General features: G+C 39.8%; 1 protein-coding gene across 4 annotated transcripts in view; it reads left to right on the top strand.

Annotated features, from left to right (window-relative positions):
• LOC113510365 (EH domain-binding protein 1) overlaps positions 1-20911 on the top strand; it is a 53598-nt gene that overhangs the window by 12546 nt on the left and 20141 nt on the right. For all 4 annotated transcript variants that reach the window (XM_052891956.1, XM_052891957.1, XM_052891955.1 and 1 more), the window contains 12 exons: positions 118-213; positions 1259-1370; positions 2328-2509; positions 3488-3605; positions 4141-4674; positions 8184-8317; positions 9774-9906; positions 17082-17148; positions 17384-17513; positions 17958-18159; positions 19591-19747; positions 20495-20589. In XM_052891956.1, the coding sequence (XP_052747916.1) occupies positions 118-213; positions 1259-1370; positions 2328-2509; positions 3488-3605; positions 4141-4674; positions 8184-8317; positions 9774-9906; positions 17082-17148; positions 17384-17513; positions 17958-18159; positions 19591-19747; positions 20495-20589 (1960 nt within the window). The remainder of the gene's footprint in view (positions 1-117; positions 214-1258; positions 1371-2327; positions 2510-3487; positions 3606-4140; positions 4675-8183; positions 8318-9773; positions 9907-17081; positions 17149-17383; positions 17514-17957; positions 18160-19590; positions 19748-20494; positions 20590-20911) is intronic.

Below are 20911 nucleotides of genomic sequence, written 5' to 3'. Positions count from 1 at the left end.
TACTGCTCGTGTCTATAGGCGACGGTTACCACTGTCCATCAGGTGGGCCGTCAGCTTGTTTGCCATTCTAAGTTGTATAAGAAAAAAAAGCATAAAATATATATGTTCAATTTGCAGGAAGCCCAACAAGCTAAGCGTGGTGTGGACCCGCCGGTCGCGGCGCGTCATCACCGAGCCCAAGGAATGGGAGCCCACGCTGAAAGATCCCCTCAAGTGAGTCTCCATATGACCTTTTATCTCTTCTCTTTTTTCTACGCAAGTAAAAAAAAAGGTAACCAACTTCCAAGCGTTGAGGGCGTTCAGTTGGGTTGTTTCGTGATTCATTTTCGTGATTATAAAATTCTTGTAAATTTTTAAGGATTCTTTTAACAATATTTTGAATGACAAATTTTTATTTTTCAATTTATGCTGTGATCAGTATCAGTATGCTTTTTTTACAGGATAAAATATATGAAAAAAAAAGCGAAGGGTCGGGGGTCGCTAAATATTTTTTCTTACTAGGGGGTCATGGAAAAGGTTGATGAAAAACACTAGATTACATGTGGTAGGGAAAACATAAGCATGTATACAGTAATTATTGAAACTTCTCTGTGCCCATGATGTACATTTAAGTATGTTATTACATATTAAATATAAATATAAGTAAATTTAAATACACATATTGCTCACAACTTAGGTTACATGTTTATTTTTATTATTTACTTAATTTTCTCGCACTGTATAATTATGTTAAAGTGAATGCTGTGAATACCTATAACAGGCGTGTGCATTAATATTGTATTATATTTAATGTTTGTTATACCTATATGTTGTAATGCAATATGCTGTTGGTGTTCCTTAAATAAATAAATAAATAAAAGTCTGGTCACATATGTATATATGTTCATATTGTTTTTTTATACGGTTTTTGTTTCTATTCAAATGGTTGTCTCGTCTTGTATCTACACGTTTTATATACATATATTGTTGTTCTAAAAATATTATTTTTGACTGTAACCCTCTACAGTTATGTCCATGGTACTGTTCATGTCTATCATCAGGTGGGCTGTTAGCTTGTTTGCTATTCAAATTTACATAAAAAAACAATAGAAATTATTGTATCCTTTTATCGATCACAAAAATAATAATAAAAACCGGTTCGTTACTGTCGATGTTACCGCGTTTTTTTTCGGAAGTCTCCTAAAAAAATTATTCATACAAGAAATTGCTACTTTTTTAAAGTTGGCTAAACTGATCACTATGCTTATGTGTTTCCCAGAGGGTCCGTGATCTACACAATGCCGGAGAACCACACGGTTGCGGTGACCCTGTTCAAGGACTCTCGCACCAACGAGCTGGAGGATAAGGACTGGACCTTTGTATTGGAAGATGTAAGTGTTTTTTTTCAATGGGTGATAATGGTATAGAAACCCCGTCTGCGCTATCGGTATACACTGGCGGGCACCAGTGATAGATGACTGATGAGGATGAAAGCAGGTCAGTTAGCTCATCCTGATGAATTCAACTAGAATTAGCCACGATGGTTTCCTGGGGGTACCACGTGAAGGTCGACCTGACGGGTATATTGCTTAGTAATGGGGCAATTTGACCGCATTACTAACAAGCCCTTTCCCTCCAGATGTAAGTGTAAAAAAAAAAGGATTTAAGTATGTCTATTAGTTGTCTAGTACCCATATTAAATGTTCTGCTTAGTTTAAAACTAGATGTCTCTGTGTAGGCTCGCCATAGAATAGGCCACTCCTTGCCCGTGGGTATCGTAAGAGCGACTAAGGGAACTTAACGGTCGAGGGATTGGCAGCAGTGTCGCTTTTAAAACATCACTAAAAGCCTAACGGCTGTTGCCAAATCGCCTGTCAAATATGGCAATTACAGGTTCAGGGACATATAACGGTTCATACATGGTGATAAAAAAGATGAAGTATGTCTGTTAGTTGTTTAGTACTCTTATTATAATCTCTGCTTAGAACATTTGGAACTAGATGGCGTTATTACAAAGTGTCCAAATGTATTTATTATTGTTTATTAGCTGTATTATTGTGTTTAATGGATATGCCCACGCCATAACTTACTAGTGCCCACCCCATAACTTGCTAGTACCCACCCCATAATTTTCTAGTGCCCACCCCATAATTTTCTAGTGCCCACCTCAGGATCAAGAGCTGAGCTTTCAGCTATGGGCAAATAGATATCCTGGAGTATATATACGTCTTTTTAAAGGGTCAAACCCGAATGGACGAATGGGACAGAGGTACCCAAGCAAAGGGCTTTTGTACAAAGTCTCCCTCTGATATTTAAATTACGGTAAGTGTATTTCGTAATGCCCCCAGGTATCAGTAACAGGCAAACGCCGGAGATTGGCCGTCTGCGCAATCAACATGCGCAAGTACGCCAGCCTGGAACCGTCGCAGCGGCCGCTGGTGCTGACCCTAGACCCCACCACGCAGAAGATCACCGCGGCCACCATACACCTCACGCTGCACTGCGTACTGCTGAGGGAGGGGCAGGCTACGTGAGTTGTTTACAGGGTTCCGTACTTCGAAAGCTTCAATTTGTCGTCTGCCAGGACCCTTTTTTTTAAAATGGGTGATGGTGTAATCTATTATTGGAGCTATTAGTGTACGCTGGTGGGACCTGAGTGAGAAATGATAGGTGAGGATGGAGTCAGGTCGGTTGGCCCATAGTGAAATTGACTACGATGGTTTCCGGAACCGCGTGGAGGTCAACCTGACGGTAATAATAATTAACAAACAAATTCTTTCATATTCATATATAAGTAAAGATGTTAGCCATTGGCGTAGTTAGTTATTATTTATTGTATTTGCTAGCCTTTACCCGCGACTTCGTCTACTTAACGGGGACATGGTGATGTACTGGTATTAATAGTAGCCTATGTCTTTCTTCATCCTGTATAGTATGTATATGCCAAATTTAGTAATGATAGGTTAAGTCGTTAAGTGGTAACAAACAAACAAACTCATTTTCACATTTATAATAGTTGTAAAGTTTTATTTATTGTACCACTTAAAGAATAATACAAAACAAATACATAATATTACATTTATGAACACACACACACACACACACACACACACACACACACACACATACACACACACACACACACACACACACACATACACACACACACACACACACACACAATCTAGTAACTATTGTTATGATATACTATAGTGTAGTTTTTTATTTTTATTTCCTTCTAAATTTTATAATTACTCTAGCCACGACAAATTTATATCGCTAAGTCAGTGAAAACCTGTTATTGGCTTTTTGTATGGATAAGTTGTTATTGTTTTAAGCTATAAATTGTAAGCTGTTGGTTTTCCAATAAATAAATAAATAAATACACTTATGAAGTACAAAAGTCGGTCTTATCGCTAAAGCAATCTCATCCAGATAACCTTTGGGTAGAGGAGAAGAGAAAAAAGGATTGTGGATCCATTATTGATTATTGTTTAATTGTTTGAAGGGATGAAGACATGCAGTCGTTGGCTTCACTGTTGTCAGTCAACAATAACTCGGACATCGCTGTGCTGGAAGATCTCGACGAAGATGACTACACGCTATCAGATAACTCTACAAGAGAGGTTTGTGACATACATACATACATACATATCTGTCACGCCTGTCTCCCATTAGGGCAGGCAGAAACAATGGAACGCCAAATGCTTCGCTTCAAACAAACCTCTTTCGCTTCTTCCACATTCATCAATCTTTTCATACACGCTCGCCGTTTGTGACATACTGAATAATAATTCAGTATTTTTTTTTTACAACATAAGGGGCAAACCAGCATGCGGCTCACCTGATGGTAAGTGACTGCCGCTGCCTATGGGTGATCATAGGCGGTGGTAGTCACTTAATATAGCAATGCCAGATTCATTGCAGGTGTGCTGTCGGCTTGCACGGATGAGCACGGATCTTCTTCACAGAACATTGCGACACACACACGCACATGAATACACATATATATTTTTAATTTTGGGCTTGAATTGAGCTGAAAACGGTAGATACGTTTATTTTGTATTTTTTTTTTGTTTGTTTGTTTTGTTTTTGTTTTGTATGTTACTATGTGAGTCGCATGATTATTTAAATAAATTATTTATCTCTTTCTTTCTTCAGATGCTTGACCTCCGACAGCAAATGGAGGAGATGACCCAAAGTCTAACGAACAGCGATATAGCGGCCACACCGAACAGCGTGCAAAGTTTAAACTTCGACAACTCGCGCACCCCCACCGCTCCCATAACGCCCGACACGGACGAGCCCCTCACCCCCGTGCCCAGGGACAATCCGTTCGAAGCAGAGCAACATTGCGACACGAACAACACCAAATCTAGACCGGAACACTTTAGTAACTTAACGAAACAGGCAATGAAAAGCGAACAGCCGAAATTTACGTCGACACCAAATAATAAAAATATTAATAATGTAGTGACAGATTATAAAGTAGATAGTTTGAGAGGCACGGCAGCGTTTAAACCTAAAACAATAGCGAAAACCAACCTTAAGCCGTTGGAGTTTAAAACTAATTTGAATAATATCACTCTGGACAAGAATGACAACGAGAACGAGGACAGTGATAAGACGCCGACCGCAGAAGTGGAGAATACAGAGAAAGCGTTCACGGAGAAGTTGGACAGAGACAAAACTCCAGTAAGTAAACACAAATGTTTGTGGCCTAAAGCCACAAACATTTGTTTTAAGGGCAAATGCTCTTTGATTCATTGTAGTTAGTATCAACCGGGCTTCGCAGGGCTGCATTGTAGAGTTTTTGATATTTTTTTAATACTACTATAGTAGCAAGCAGGCATACGGCCCGTCTTATGGTAAATGGATTTACCGTAGCCTATGGATGCCTGTAACACAAGGAATATCACGCGCGCGTTGCCGACCCATAAGAAACGTTAATTGACCTTTTTGAAGAACCCCATGCTGTAGTCTCTAGGGCAGTGATTCTCAACCTTTTTTTTGTTGCGGCACATATTTAACGAATTCAAAATTTGGCGGCGCACAAAGAAAAAGATAAAAATTATTTACTTACTACAACACACCGCATAAATAGTTTATGACAAAAATTTTAAATATTTGCAAAATTTGGCTGCACACAAAAGTGCCGCGGCACAGTGGTTGAGAATCACTGCTCTAGGGTAAGCCCCGACAGCAAGATCATTCCATTCATTGATTTATTATTGATATTAATATTGTATCCATATAAATAGCTTTTCAAACTCCATATATTTACAATCAATTTTTTAAACATTTAAATTATGTATGTATATCAATAATTAGTAGTACCGCATTCGAGTATTCTGACACTTCCCTAAGGTTGACTGGGAGAGAATGCTTTTAGCATTAAGTCCGCCATGTACACATATATGTACTAATGAATAAATAAATAAATAAAATGGTTATAGAACACTCTCCATTCCGTTAATATAGACTTATGCCATTGCTGACGTTTTGTTGCCCTAATAAAGTGAAACAATTCTATTATATTATTTATTTATTTATTTATTTTTATTTAACACTTTATTGCACCAACATAACAGGATTTGTTGAACAATTTTCAATAAGTATAGTGTAGTACAAAAGGCGGTCTTATTGCTAAGCAATCTCTTCCAGACAACCTTTGGGTAGAAGGAATTAAAGCATAAGTAGGTAGGTGGCGCATTAAAAAAAATAGATTTGTAAAAAATAATACATTCTTTTGTTATATTTCAAAAGAATAAGACAGCATTTTCGATGAAAGCTCTCAGTCGACTTGATTTCTTTCGACCTCTTAAACAATTGTGATTTAATTAATTATGTATAAATTGGAGTTTTTCTTTGTAAATTGTCACAATATTGTACACCGCTCTATCCGCTGACATTGATGCTCCCTTCCACTTTGCGTGTTGCTGGTGGAGAACTCTTTTAGAGTTAAGCTCGCCTTTGTACATTTTTTTTTATACCACTGAGGTGGCAAACAAGCATACGGCCCACCTGATGCTAAGTGGTTACCGTAGCCTATGAACGCCTGCAATACCAGAGGTATTACGCGCGCGTTGCCGCCCCTGAAGAAAACTCTTTACCCCCCCTTTAGAAGAACCCCATGCTGTAGTCTCTTGGGAAAACCTCGGCAGGGAGCTCATTCCACAACCTGAGTGTTCGTGGGAGGAAACATCTCTGAAACCGCCCAGTACGCGACCATTGAGTCTGTAGGACATGAGGGCGAGCCGTACGATGGTAGAAAGTGGCTGTGGGCATCATATTGAACAATTCTTCTGAGCACAATCCATTGTACATTTGATTACGTCTGTCATATTTTTATGTATAATTAGTGTGTACAATAAATAAGAAATAAATAAATTATCGTCATATTTCAACAAATTATTAAAACCATTAATCACGGACTTTCAGCATGGTTTTGTCAAGGCTAGATCAGTGAATACAAATTTAGTAACATTTGCTGATTTTATTACTGAAGCTGTAGATACTAACTTGCAAGTTGACGCTATTTATACAGACTTTAGCAAAGCTTTTGATTCAGTACCCCATAATATTCTGCTGCAAAAACTATCTTTATATGGTTTTGCAGATCCTTTGCTATCATGGCTGAGATCGTACCTAACCAGTCGATCATTTTACGTTGTTATTAATGGATTTAAATCGCTCAATAAAATGATTACATCAGGTATCCCTCAAGGCTCTAATATTGATCCGATTCTCTTCAACATATTTATAAATGATGTTGTTTCGGGTTTTGAGTCGTCCTTAGCATATTTGTTTGCAGATGATTTGAAACTTGCAAGAATTATAAGATCTGTCTATGATTGTGTGCTTTTGCAACGCGATCTGGATAGACTAATTATGTGGTGTGAATATAATGGCATGTCTCTGAATTTTAGGAAATGTCTTCATATAAAATTCACTAGAAAACACAATAAAATTGCCTTTGATTATCACATCTATGGTGAAACTTTAAGTGAAGTGAGCACTATAAGAGATCTGGGTATACTTCTAGACAGTAAATTAACATATTTACCTCAAATAGAGTTTGTAATAGCAAAGGCATCAAGAGCTTTAGGTTTTGTAATTCGCAATGCCAAGGAATTTGTAAATCCAAAAACTAAAATAAAATTATATTATTCATTAGTTCGAAGCGTCTTGGAATATGGTTCGATAGTTTGGCGACCACATTATTCGACCCATATTTTAAGATTAGAGCGTATACAAAAAAGGTTTCTCTGGCATTTGGCTTTTTCAGCTCGACAATCTAAGACCTTGGTGGCCTACGGGGACAGACTTATCTATTTCAATATGGTATCACTTGATAAGCGTGGAACATTAATAGATTTAATGTTCTTATATAAGTTGTTTAGGAACAGAATTGACTGTTCTCAGCTTCTTACCAAATTTAATTTTCGATTGCCCGTACACTATCCCCGTAGTTACATCAGTCTAATGTCCGTGCCGTTCCGTAGAACTGTTCTTGGTGCCAACTCCACTGTACCACGTCTTTGCAAGCTGTTGAATGATTGCAAGCAACACTTGGATATTCACTTCGATACAGAAGGGGATTTCTATAGGAAAGCATTACAGTTAATTTAAATAGCTAAAAAACTTATGTGAAGCAATCATCTACTGAATCTAAAAAACTATACCAATGTCAAATACTTCAAGAGATTGTTATACTATATTATTGTTTTTGTTAATTAGCATGCTGTGTTTCCTTTAAAATGATTGTACACTAAGTATAAATAGACGGTAATTTAAATATTAAATCTTATCAGTGTAACAATTACTAGGAGACCAAATAAAGATAAAATAAAATAAAATAAATACAAAATTATGTGATAGAATACATACAAACTTTTCCATTGAATCTATCAATTGATGAAAACGGCATAAAATTGGTTGCGTAGTTTAAAAGATCTAAGTGTACAGACGGCGGGAAGCGACTTTATTTTTATACTATGTAGAAATAAGATATTGAGTCTGAGCAAATATTAGTGTTTATTAAAGAAAGAAAAAAAAACAACAAGCAAGTAGAAAATTTCGCATAGGCTTAATCTAAGTATTGTAGTATGAATAGGTCATAAGTAAAAAAAATTGTAAAATAATGTTTTATAATGATATGTGAACTGTAGTTGGTCAATAAATAAGATCAAACGTTTCCAAAGGTGCAAGATCTTCTGGAGTGGTGTCAGAGTGTCACCCGTGAGTACAAGTCGTGCAAGATCACCAATCTCACCACCAGCTTCCGATCAGGGCTCGCCTTCTGCGCAATTATACATCGATTTCGGCCTGATCTCATGTGAGTTGAATTATATATATATATATATATATATATCCACACACACACGTGTACTAAGCATACTATGTATAAATATATTATGTATATTTATACATAGTATGCATGTTATTATGTTACTTTGACATATGTTAGGTAGATATATAATTTATTTGCATTACAGTACATACATAACATCAGATATTGGTACATACTCAAGAGAATAAATAAAAGGAAAGTACTTAAAAGTGGTAACATAATTTTTCATTTAGCGCATGTGTCACAGTAACACAGAATGGTCACAACTTCGTTTATTGTTTTGCCATCAAAAAAAGCAAAACACTGATATTCTATTGTGGACAAAAGCTAAAAGTTGTGTTTCAAAATTTAATAAATCCTTTATTACTTGTTTATATTATATACTATAGTATATAATATAAACAAGATGGGACCTAATATAGACCCTTGAAGTACTGTAAAATATATAGATTTAAAGATGATCACCTCATCATCTGTTTATTGATTTCCATAAAATAATTTTTAAGCTTTCCTTTTCTGTGAGTGTTGTAAGAGGCGACTAAGAGATGGTAATGGTCTAGGGATGGGCAGCAGCGTTTCTCTTAAAAAAGTTTAATTGTAGTTACTAATATGTCTATTAAGTGTGTATATAATGCATTTATAAATGTTATGAGTCTGGGTGGACTTATCTCTGAAAGAGATCTCTTCCAGTCAACCTGATATAGTTAGAAAGAATGTCGTTATATTTTTTTCTCAAACATGCTCGGAAATGTGAGCATTATTTTGACAATCTTTTTCGAGATAAATCAAAATTGCCGTACTGGCCAGATACATGCGGGCAGCGGCCGGCAAAAGTTGTATGAAAATTCATATTTGTCGTGTTTTGCGGCCAGATAAATTACTACATAAACTCATATTTGTCCTGGAATTTAAAAATGGGATGGCCTTTTACTTTGAAACATGGTTATTAAGGAGGTAACTAATAAAAGGTTTTATTTAAACTTCGAACTGGCTTGCAAATAGAAAGCTGTTTATTAAAAAAAAAAAAAGCAAAGGAACACTATGGCGCGTGAAAAATTATTACTGTTTGTTACTCATCATTGAACTTAAAAAGTAAAATTGCGTTTTTGATTTCCGCGCATCGTTTGAGAATAGTAGATTACTGCAGCGGCCGGCAACTGTGGCATTGATGGACGAACATGCATGTGGGTCGAGGCGACGAAATAATGCTCAACATTTTCAAGCATGTTTAAGAAAAAGTACTGTACAAGCCCTGGCGACAACTAGACATCGATGTAGTCACGTATGTGTGCCTCGGCTACGTCTCGGGCCACACATGCACGGTCGTCCATGAATGCGTCGGTTGGTGGCCGCTGCAGTAACGCGGTACGTTCGGTGGTGAGCGTGGATGTTGGAGGAGGTATTTAGAGCGCGTGCGTGTGCGTGTGCGCGTGGTGTGCAGCGACTTCTCGGGGCTGCAGCCGGAGGCGGCGGAGGCGTGCGTGCGCGCGGCGCTGGCGGCGGGCGCGCGGCTGGGCGTGCCGCGCCTGCTGGCCGTCGGCGACGTGTGCCGCCCCGCGCCCGACCGCCTCGCCGTCAGTACACTACCACGCCTACTCTATTTTTCTATACTACTCAAGTGGCAAACAGACGCACAGTGGCCCAAGTGAGACGCTACGCGCGGAAAATGGAATCTTTTTCACAAGTGGCAAACAAGCATACGCCCGCCTGATGGTAAGCGGGTACCGTAGCCTATGAACGCCTGCACTACCAGAGGTATTACGCGCGCCTTGACGACCCTGAAGAAACCTCTTTACTTTTTTGTTTTTTGAAGAACCCCATGCTGTAGTCTCTTGGGGCCTCGACAGGGCCTACTAACTAATAATACAATACCAACCCCAAGCTCTCAAAAGTGCTTATCTGTTTTTTTTTCTAATACTATTTAGAATAGCAAACAAGCTGACAGCCCACCTGATGGAAAGTGGTAACCGTCGCCTATAGACATGAGCAGTACCATGAACATAACAGAGTTTACTGTTTCGCCCATAATACCACTCATACGTTTCTATTCCTGAGGACTCAGGTGTTATTCCTCTGTACCCAGTAAATTCACATCATATCCCACCCTTCATACCGAAACACAGCCATGCAAACACAACTGCTTTACGGTTGAAACACGAATGGGACAAAGGTACCCAAGCAATCAACTTTTATACAAAGTCTCCCTCTGGTATTAGGTTTGTATTGAGACACTATTTAATAAATATAATGTGTTTTTATTTTATAATAATAATAATAATAATAATAATGGTCGCTGCCCGGGGGTCGCCGGGGCGCGTCTACAACTGGCGGTAGGCGCGGCAGAATGCGAGCCAGCCGACCGGCCCCACCACCTGGCCGGTCCGACCCCTCGCCATCGACATCAGCTGGCTTGGCGCCGGCAGGGCCGTCACAGGCCCAGCAATCGGTGCCCGCCACTGGTGGTACACGTCGCATGAGGTGGACAAGAGCCATGAATGAGGACCTCATGCGTGCGTTCTTCAGGGCTACAGGGACAGAAACAGGCAGAACAGGATACCGGGCAGTAATGCACCGCGAGTTTCTGCGTCTTTTACCGGATCTAACCGTCTCGGAACAGAACCTAGCCGACAGAGTTCGGTACATACAGCGCTCTGGTATGTTTAGCGCGACCGAACTCGAACGATTGCGAAGTGAAGTTGTTCCAGAAGCAAATTCCGCGACCGTAGAGCAACCCATCTCAGACGTGCTACCTAGCGTAGAGGTGGTTGCCGAAACGCTTTCAGAAGTGGATGCGGACGGAACAACTTCCCAGGATATAGAGCATATGAGGAGCATACTAGAGGAGGCGATTCTAGAGATCCGAAGAACTCCCCTCGAAGAGAGACCGAAGCTTCCCCGGATATATCCAAATGTGGCGACGCGGGATGCCATTGAGGCCACAAATGGACTGCTGCCTCAGTACCTTGAGGGCAGCGGTGACCTGGGAGAGACGAGTTCAATCCTGTTTGGCGCTGCGTTGGCAGTATGCCGATATACCGGCGCAAAAATGCCCCGGGCTGGACGTAATATCCAAAGGGATAATATGAAACCAGCCTGGAAAAGAAGGATTGAACGACGGATCGCCCAGGCCAGAGTCCTCATTGGTAGACTGCTCTGCTTCAGGGAGGGCAACACACGCCCGAGAATTATGCGCTCCGTAAAAGAGGCCTTTGCTGGGACAGGTGTACGTCTGTTCCAGCCGGACTTCGGGCACAAACTTACGGAGCGCATAGATGAACTGAAGCAGAAGATCGCTGCATGGGGGAAGCGACTCCGACGGTACTCTGAGAGGGTTGAGAGGTATCAACAGAATCGCCTCTTTATGAGTGATCAACGGAAGTTTTATAGGAACTTGGAGCGCCCAAAACTACAGCCCACAGGACAAAGACCCGAAACAGCCAATTTCGTCGCCTTCTGGAGACAGCTGTGGTCTAAACCTGTGGAACATGAGGAGGGCGCATGGATGCACGATGTTGAGGAAGCATGTGCTCGAATAACGCCGATGAACGCCATTGCCATTACGGAGGAAGACGTGGTTGCCGCGATCCGTCGGGCTCCGAACTGGAAAAGTCCGGGGATCGACGGATTGCAGCACTACTGGTTAAAGGCGTTCTCGGCCAGCCATGCGACCTTAGCCGTGCAATTCCAGAGTGCCCTCGAAAACAGGGCGCTCCCGAACTTCCTTACAACCGGGATCACTCATTTAGCTCCTAAGACGGACGATACCGCGGATCCATCTAAATATCGCCCCATCACTTGTCTTACGACAATATATAAGACGTTAACATCCGTTCTGAGCGCTAAGATCTCTCGTCATGTGTACGAGAATAAGATCCTATCTAGCGCTCAGAACGGATGCAGGGGCGGTAGCCGCGGATCGAAGGAGCTGCTCCTCATTGATGCTGTCGCTGGGCACGTGGTCAAGCGGAACCGTCGGAATTTCTCCGCCGCCTGGATAGATTATAAAAAGGCGTTCGATTCCGTGCCCCATTCATGGCTCCGGAGGATACTCGAGCTGTACAAGATCGACGGTACAGTTCGAGTGTTCTTGGAGGCATGCATGAGGCAGTGGACGACGATCCTGACTATCCAGGGCGAGCGATTGACGGATACCGCTGACCGGATAGAGATAAAGAGAGGAATATTCCAGGGCGATTGTTTGAGTCCACTTTGGTTTTGCCTGTCCCTGAATCCACTCAGTACTTTACTGGAGAATTCGGGGACTGGATTTCAGTATCGGAGAGGAGGTACACGAGTGTCTCACCTTCTGTACATGGATGACTTGAAACTGCTAGCTCCGAGCGTCGAACGCCTGACGGAGCTGCTAAATATCGTAAACGATTATAGCAGCTCTATTAGGATGGCGCTCGGAATAGACAAGTGCGCGGTCCTCCATGTGCAGAGGGGACGGGTCACTCAAACTGAAGGGATCGCCACAGATCCCTCTAATATTAAAACCCTCTCCGAGGCTGAAACATACCGGTATCTGGGCATGTCACAAAACATCGGTGTGAAGGAGACGGATATGAAACAGTCAGTCCGCGAGGAATTTTTTGCGCGCCTTACAAGAGTACTGAAAAGTTCTTTGTCGGGCGCCAATAAAATCCGAGCTTATAACGGCTGGGTCATACCCGTACTCCTTTACACTTTTGGCGTGCTCAGATGGTCTCAAACCGAACTCGAAGCCCTGGATCGGAAAGTCCGCACAACTATGACCCTCCATAGAATGCATCACCCGAAATCGTCAGTCATGAGGCTGTATATCCCGCGGAAAGCTGGTGGTCGAGGCTTGTTAAGCGTTAAGACCATGCACAACCGCGAGATTGACAGCCTCAGGACATATTTTCTGGAGAAAAGAGACGAGGGTTTGCATAGAGAGGTCATAGAATGTGACAAAGGATTCACCCCTCTTTCTCTGGCTAAAGAGGACTGGCGAAAACCCGAAGTTTTGAGTACCTCTCAGCGGGAGGCCGTATGGAAAGAGAAGGAGTTGCACGGAAGGTTCTTCAAAGCCCTTCACGGGCCGTACGTAAACACGAAGACCTCCGTGCACTGGCTACAGTTCGGTGATCTCTTTGGAGAGACCGAGGGTTTTGTCTGTGCAATACAGGATCAGGTGGTTAAGACGAACAATTACCGAAAGCACATTCTGAAGGATGGCACTGAGGACATCTGTCGAGCATGTCGCCATCCTGGAGAGTCACTCAGACATGTGCTTTCGGGTTGTTCAGCTCTTGCCAACACAGAGTACTTGCACAGGCACAACCAGGTAGCCAAAATACTCCATCAAGAGCTAGCTCTGAAGTACGGCCTCGCGAATGAGAGGTTGCCGTACTATAAGTACGAGCCACAGCCGGTCCTCGAAAGCGACAGCGTCAGGCTCTACTGGGACCGATCCATCATCATGGACAGGACTGTTCTTGCGAACAAACCTGATATCGTGGTGATGGACCGGGCACTTTCGAGGGTGTTTTTGGTGGATGTCACCATACCGCATGACGAGAACCTCGTGAAAGCCGAAACCGAGAAGAAGAGAAAATATCTCGACCTGGCTCACGAGGTGACCGAAATGTGGGGGGTGACATCTACCGAAATCATCCCAATCGTTATGTCGGTGAACGGTCTTATCCCAACCAGTCTGGAACAACATCTCAGACGGTTGGGATTCCGGGGCGGCTCACTCCCGGGAAAGATGCAGAAAGCGGTGCTCTTAGATTCTGCCCGCATTGTACGCCGGTTTCTCTCCCTGGGGCCCTGAACCCCGGCCGACTGTGCTTCTGCCGGGGGTTAGTTGCCATCTCCTCTCCTTAAGAGGGGAGATGAGAATTTTGGTAAAATTTAAAAATAATAATAAAAAATCTCTACATCTCCCTACAAAAGGCTGTTATATTAAATACTTGCAGAATAGTTAGAAAATTCTTAGATATAGATGAGGATGAAGTAGCCACCCGACATACACAAACATAACCTTCCATTCAAACATACACATTGCACTTACTTGGTCACGTACCCGTAAGTGTAGTATAATTACCAGCGCTAAAAGCTGAGAAATAAGCAATTCAATGTAAATAATAATAATAATAATAATAATTTATCTCCTCTATCTAGAATATTGAATAATACAGGATATGGATACACTATAAGCAGGGATACACAAACTAAAATCACACATCTACTTTATATGGATGATATCAAACTATATGCAAGCAATAGACAACATCTAGACTATTTTCTTAAGATAACAGAATCATTCAGTAATGACATAAAAATGACATTCGGTACTGAGAAATGTAAAATAAATTCTATTGTTAAAGGTCAATATAAACAAACGCATCCATATAATCTTAATGTATTAAATGAAGCAATAGATAATATGGAACCTAAAGAAACTTATAAATATCTAGGCTATAAACAACATACTTCCATTGATCATACACAAATAAAATCAGAATTGACATTAAAATACAAACAACGTCTCAATAAAATATTTAGCACTCTTCTGTCAGCTAGAAATAAAACTAAGGCAATCAATACATATGCAATATCCACTCTCACATATTCATTTGGTATAATAAACTGGACCGATACCGACCTTGATGCACTTAATACACTCACACGATCTATATCATACAAACACAATCATCATCACATACATTCAGCAGTAGAGCGTTTTACACTAAATCGAAAACTTGGTGGTCGTGGATTCATAGACATTAAAAACTTACACTACTCGCAAGTTCACAATCTTCGCACATATTTTCTACATCACTCCAACACCAGCATTTTGCATAAAGCAATCACAACCTTACCAGTATCAGGAACAACTCTAAAATTTAATAATAAGCAATATAAACCACAAGATAAAATTATAAAAGAAGAACAGAAAGTTGAGAACTGGAAGAGAAAACAACTACACGGAAAACACCCTTGTCAACTGGATCAGCCCCATATTGACAAAGCAGCATCTAACACATGGCTTACTAAGGGAAATATATTCCCAGAAACCGAAGGTTTCATGATAGCGATCCAAGATCAAATAATAAATACACGTAACTATGCAAAGTATATAATAAAGGACAATTCCGTACAAAATGATAAATGTAGGCTATGTAATAACACAAAAGAAACGATAGAACACATTACAGGAGGTTGTTCCGTACTGGCTGGCAGGGATTATGTGCGAAGACATGATAATGTTGCAAAATTAATTCATCAGAAGCTCGCAATTAAACACAAACTTATATCCGTTAAATCGCCATATTATAAATACACTCCTTCTGCAGTACTGGAAAATGAAACTGCTAAGCTTTATTGGAACCGAGATATCATCACCGATAGAACAATAACCTGTAATAGACCTGATATAACACTTACATTTAAACAAGAAAAGACAACTTACCTTTTAGACATCTCCATACCAAATACCGAAAACCTAAAACAGAAACATAACGAGAAGATTCAAAAATACTTACCTCTTTCCGAAGAAATAAAAGATATGTGGCACCAAAAGAATGTTGATATAATCCCGATTATCTTATCTTCTACTGGCGTTATCCCAAAATCTCTACACAACTCATTAAATAAACTGCACCTTAATAAGACATTCTTCATTGAACTCCAGAAATCTACAGTATTAGATACATGCTCCATAGTTAGAAAATTTTTAAATAGTCCAATTCCTAACATTCCTACTGAATAAAATAAAATATGAGAACAAGTGACTTGGTAACAATCCCGTCCTTGTCTCTACAAAACCAGCTATAAGCTGAGAAATAATACATATGTATATAATAATAATAATCTTCTACTGGCGTTATCCCAAAATCTCTACACAACTCATTAAATAAACTGCACCTTAATAAGACATTCTTCATTGAACTCCAGAAATCTACAGTATTAGATACATGCTCCATAGTTAGAAAATTTTTAAATAGTCCAATTCCTAACATTCCTACTGAATAAAATAAAATATGAGAACAAGTGACTTGGTAATAATCCCGTCCTTGTCTCTACAAAACCAGCTATAAGCTGAGAAATAATATATATGTATAATAATAATAATAATAATTCTTTATTATCAGGTACTTAGCCCATAGAGGTACAATTGTATTACAACGTGCACGGATAACATATAAAAAAATATAAAAATATAACAATCAAAATATACAAAAAGAAAAATATAAAAATTAAAATATGTAGAAAATTTATAATTTATAAAAAGTAAAAGTAAATAATATAGCAAGAAGCAAGAGAACATTATTTAATGTTCCTGTCTTGGTGCACGGACAACCAATACTTTTGAATGGGACTGTTCAGACACTGGGACAATGTGCTGAGGATTTCATTCTTTGAATTCCGAATGTGAGCCCAGAAATTTGCTACACGATCTCTTATTATAGCGAAGTGTGTGTATGTCTACAAACACTTTTTCCACGTGAAATTGTGTTGCACTTACAAGAGAGGAAGTTTATAACCAACAATCGTTTTCAATTTACAACCTTATTATTATTATTATATTAAGTTTAGAATGTATTGCTATATTTAATATAGCATGCAAATCTTTATAAATAATATTCTTTAAAGATAATGAATCTGTTACAATGTTAATATAATTAATATTTATACTAATTTAAAATAAGGCTTCCATGCACTGTACTATATATCATTCAGCGTAATATAGTGTTTGAAATTCATATATTTTTCCTTTCAGATAATGACGTACCTATTCCAGCTTCGTACACATTTCACCGGCAAAGAGTTGCAAGTGGAACAATTAGGTATGTCACATAATAAATAAATAAACTCGAAATATATGCTAAGTTGCATTAAATAAATTTGTACAGGACATTGTCTTTGACGTGTGGTCCCGGCACAGAATAGGCCACCCCTTCCTTTCCCGTGGGTGTTGTAGGAGGTGATTAAGGAAGGGCCAGGGGTGGGCAGCAGTGTCATAATCGGCAATAATACAGACAAAATCGGCTTTTACCATGATTATTTGTGTATTTTTTTAAGGCAATGACGAGACAGAGTCGTCGTACATGGTGGGCCGTCACGACACTGACGGCTCCCTCCCTCAGGACCTGTTCAGCCGAGAAGTGGCTACTAGACGCTCGAGGAACGTCATCGAACGACCCAGACCTGTGTAAGAGAGAACAACTACCCTTTAATATGAATAAGATTTCATTTTGGGTCCAGTCAACAATGACTAGATATAGACAAGTGGCAAGTGAATTCGTCGATGGAATCGACATCGCTAGCGAGTCCGTGAGCTGGAATGAGACATCCGGTAGTTCGTTTGCCACTTGTCTAGAGGCCCCGATTTGTTTCAGAAACCAAAACGAGATTGTCAAAATTTTTTATTTAATAGTGTACATTTACTGGGTGTGAGGCCCATATATGGGCCCATATATGGAGGTTATGGAGGAGGGTGACCTTCTGATGCAGGTGATAACACTTACTAGAAGGTCACAACAACGATCTTAGTATTGTATCAATATTGTTACGAAATTTTTTTTTTCATTTTTTTTTTCATTTTCATATTTCTTGAAACATATGTTACATTGTCAAGTATACGTGTACTCAACAGTTCACAAGAATCCCAAGAGTCGAGACACTCGCAAGAGAGGGCCACCCCGGACAAGCCGAGTTCGCCGACCGCCATCAAGGACGTTCGGGATATGTTCCTGCAGCAGTCCAAGACCATACTGGGCAAGATGCTGTCACCAGCGCGAGATCAAAAGGAGAAACCTTCAGCCAAGTGGTTCGCGGACCCGTTGAAAGTCAACGAGGTTAGATAAGTTTTTTTATACAACTTAGAATGGCAAACAAGCTGACCCGATGGAAAGTGGAAACCGTCGCCTGTAGACATGAGCAGTACCATGGATATAACAGAGTATACTCTTTCCCCCTTGATACCCTCCATGCGTTGCCATTTCTGAGGACTCACATGTTATTGCTCTGTACCCAGTAAATTCACTGTCATATTCAACCCTTCAAACTGAAACACAGCCATGCAAATACAACTGCTTCACGGTAGAAACACGAATGAGACGGAGGTACCCAAGCAATAGACTTTTGTACAAAGTCTCCCTCTGGTAACATTATATTAACAATGCTATTTTTACTTTATATTATACATATCGTTATAGTTTTTCTTCTGTCTTTTCTGAGTAGTGATAGATCCGTAGTAATCATCAGCATTCAAGCATATCTGTGATAAAATACCATCAAGCCAATAGTGAGATAAATATATTCTTTATTGCACTTGTAAGTTACATATAAAATAATGTATTTATAAATGTTGTGAGCAAGAGTGGACTTATCTCTGACAGAGATCTCTTCCAGTCAATCCAGTACAGTTTGAAAGCATTTCGTTAGCGGGCAGCTGAAGTGCTACAACTATTAATACATAAATAAATATGCAGTTAAATAAAATATATAATAAAATATTACATAAATACATACACTATAAATACATACAATACCTACCTATTCATGTAATATATGTTAAAATAAATTAATATACTACTTACATTAGAAATTTCGTTTAATGATTTTAAGATTTGACTGTTCAATTAGAAAAGTAAATAAAAAAAAAAAATATTACTGAAGGGAAAGAAAATGTGATTTCAACCTCTTCTTGAAAGAGGTAATAGAGGGACTCTCTTGTATGTGAGAAGGGAGTTTGTTCCATAACTGGACAGCTCGATACGAGAAAGAGTTGCTCATAAAGTATGTCCTATACACAGGAAGTTCAAGCATCCTGGACTGAAGAGTATTACGACGATATTGTAGGCATAAATACTTGTATTTATGCCTACATTATCGCCAAAAGAGAATAGAGAAATAGATCAGTGCAAGAAGAGGAAAAGTCGAACATATTTTTAGCTTTGTTTCACAAAAACACCACTTCAGTCATGAAAAAACCAGTTATTACAAGTTAAACTACTGTATCGATTTTGATAAAATTTCTACAGGGCCAATCTGAAAGTATATATTTTCAGATATAGAAGAATTTTCCAAATCAGTTTATAAATGACAGAGTTGTGAGGTAACAAACAAACATTAAAAAATATAATCGAATTGAAAAGCTCCTCTTTTATTGAAGTAGGTTGTGTTTGGTTGGTTTTCAGGGGGACTGCGTAGAACTCTAGTTCCCAATAATACTGATCTTTTCACCCTCATTGCAGAATTCCTACAAAAAGTATATTCCATTTCAGCCATTACCAGCGAGGCCTGAGAAGTTGATGACCCGCAAAGAACTAACGGATCCGTTCGGGTCTGATGAGGAGGAGGAACAGCCTCAGCAGCCAACCAGCAACAGTAACAGTGGCCCAGCAGTGACGCAGCAGGAGAACAATGCTAAAATTGAATCTGGTAAGTTTGTAATATCTACTATGACTTAGGAATCCTATCTTATTGCTTGTACTCTTCCTATTAATATCATCATCTCACCAGCTTTTAATTGCTGAACATACCTCCCTCATAAGGATGGTTTGCCAATAGTTGCCACGCTTGGCAGGCAGGTTGGCAACCGCAGTTAGGCTTTGGTGATGTTTAAGAGAGGCGTTGTTGTCCCTTCTTTAACTATTAAATTCCCTTAGTCGTTTCTTACGACACCTATGCGGAAGAATGCGGTGGCTCATTCTATGCCGGGACCACATGGCAAAATTATAGATAGATAGATACTCTTTATTGTTTCCTCCAAAAGATTACAATAGTAAACTTATTATAAATATAAATAATAACAAGAAATAATCACAATGAGGAAACAATGGGCGACCTTATCGCTAAGAGCGATCTCTTGCAGGCAACCTTTGGATGGAGAGGAGTAACAATACACAATTTGGTGGGAGGCACGATGAAAAATTTTGTTAGTTCTAAATATGGGAGATGTGATACATATAATAATGTATGTTAAAGTTTCTAAATATGGAATGATAAATGTTAAATTATTTGGATTAATGTTTCTTACTCTTTTACGCAAAAACTACAGAATGGATTTGAATCAAATTTGGTATACTTAAATTTCATTTATTATATCATATCAATTACTACGTAGGATATTTTATGTAAGGCTATGCTATTTTCATGTAACTTATCAGTAACAATTCTTGATTACAGAACAAGCCCCGCCCGCGGAGGCGTCCGTCCCCCCCGTCCCCCCCGCCGCCGCCGCCGCCCCCTCGGTCCCGACGGAGCTGCCGCGGCCGACGCCGGTGAGTGTACAGTCCTGTCCGCTAGTGTGGCTTGTGTTACCGCTACCTTCCTCTAGGTGATGTTTCGGCCGCACTGCTTGGATTATTGTGAAAAGTTGTAACATCATTCATAAAACATAGACAGTCGACGGCGACGACTCCCTCTCGCTACACCAGAGGCATACTTTATACAAAAGTCGATTGCTTGGGTACCTCTGTCCTATTCGTGTTTCAACTATGGGGCAGTTGTGTTTGCATGGCTGTGTTTTGGTTTGAAGGGTGGGATATGGCGTGAATTTACTGGATACAGAGGAATAATACCTGAGTCCTCAGGAATGGCAAT

Source organism: Galleria mellonella, unplaced genomic scaffold (genome assembly GCF_026898425.1).
Source record: "Galleria mellonella isolate WM207_F2 unplaced genomic scaffold, CSIRO_AGI_GalMel_v1 utg146, whole genome shotgun sequence".
Lineage (NCBI taxonomy): Eukaryota > Metazoa > Arthropoda > Insecta > Lepidoptera > Pyralidae > Galleria > Galleria mellonella.
This window is presented reverse-complemented; position numbering and strand designations above follow the sequence as displayed.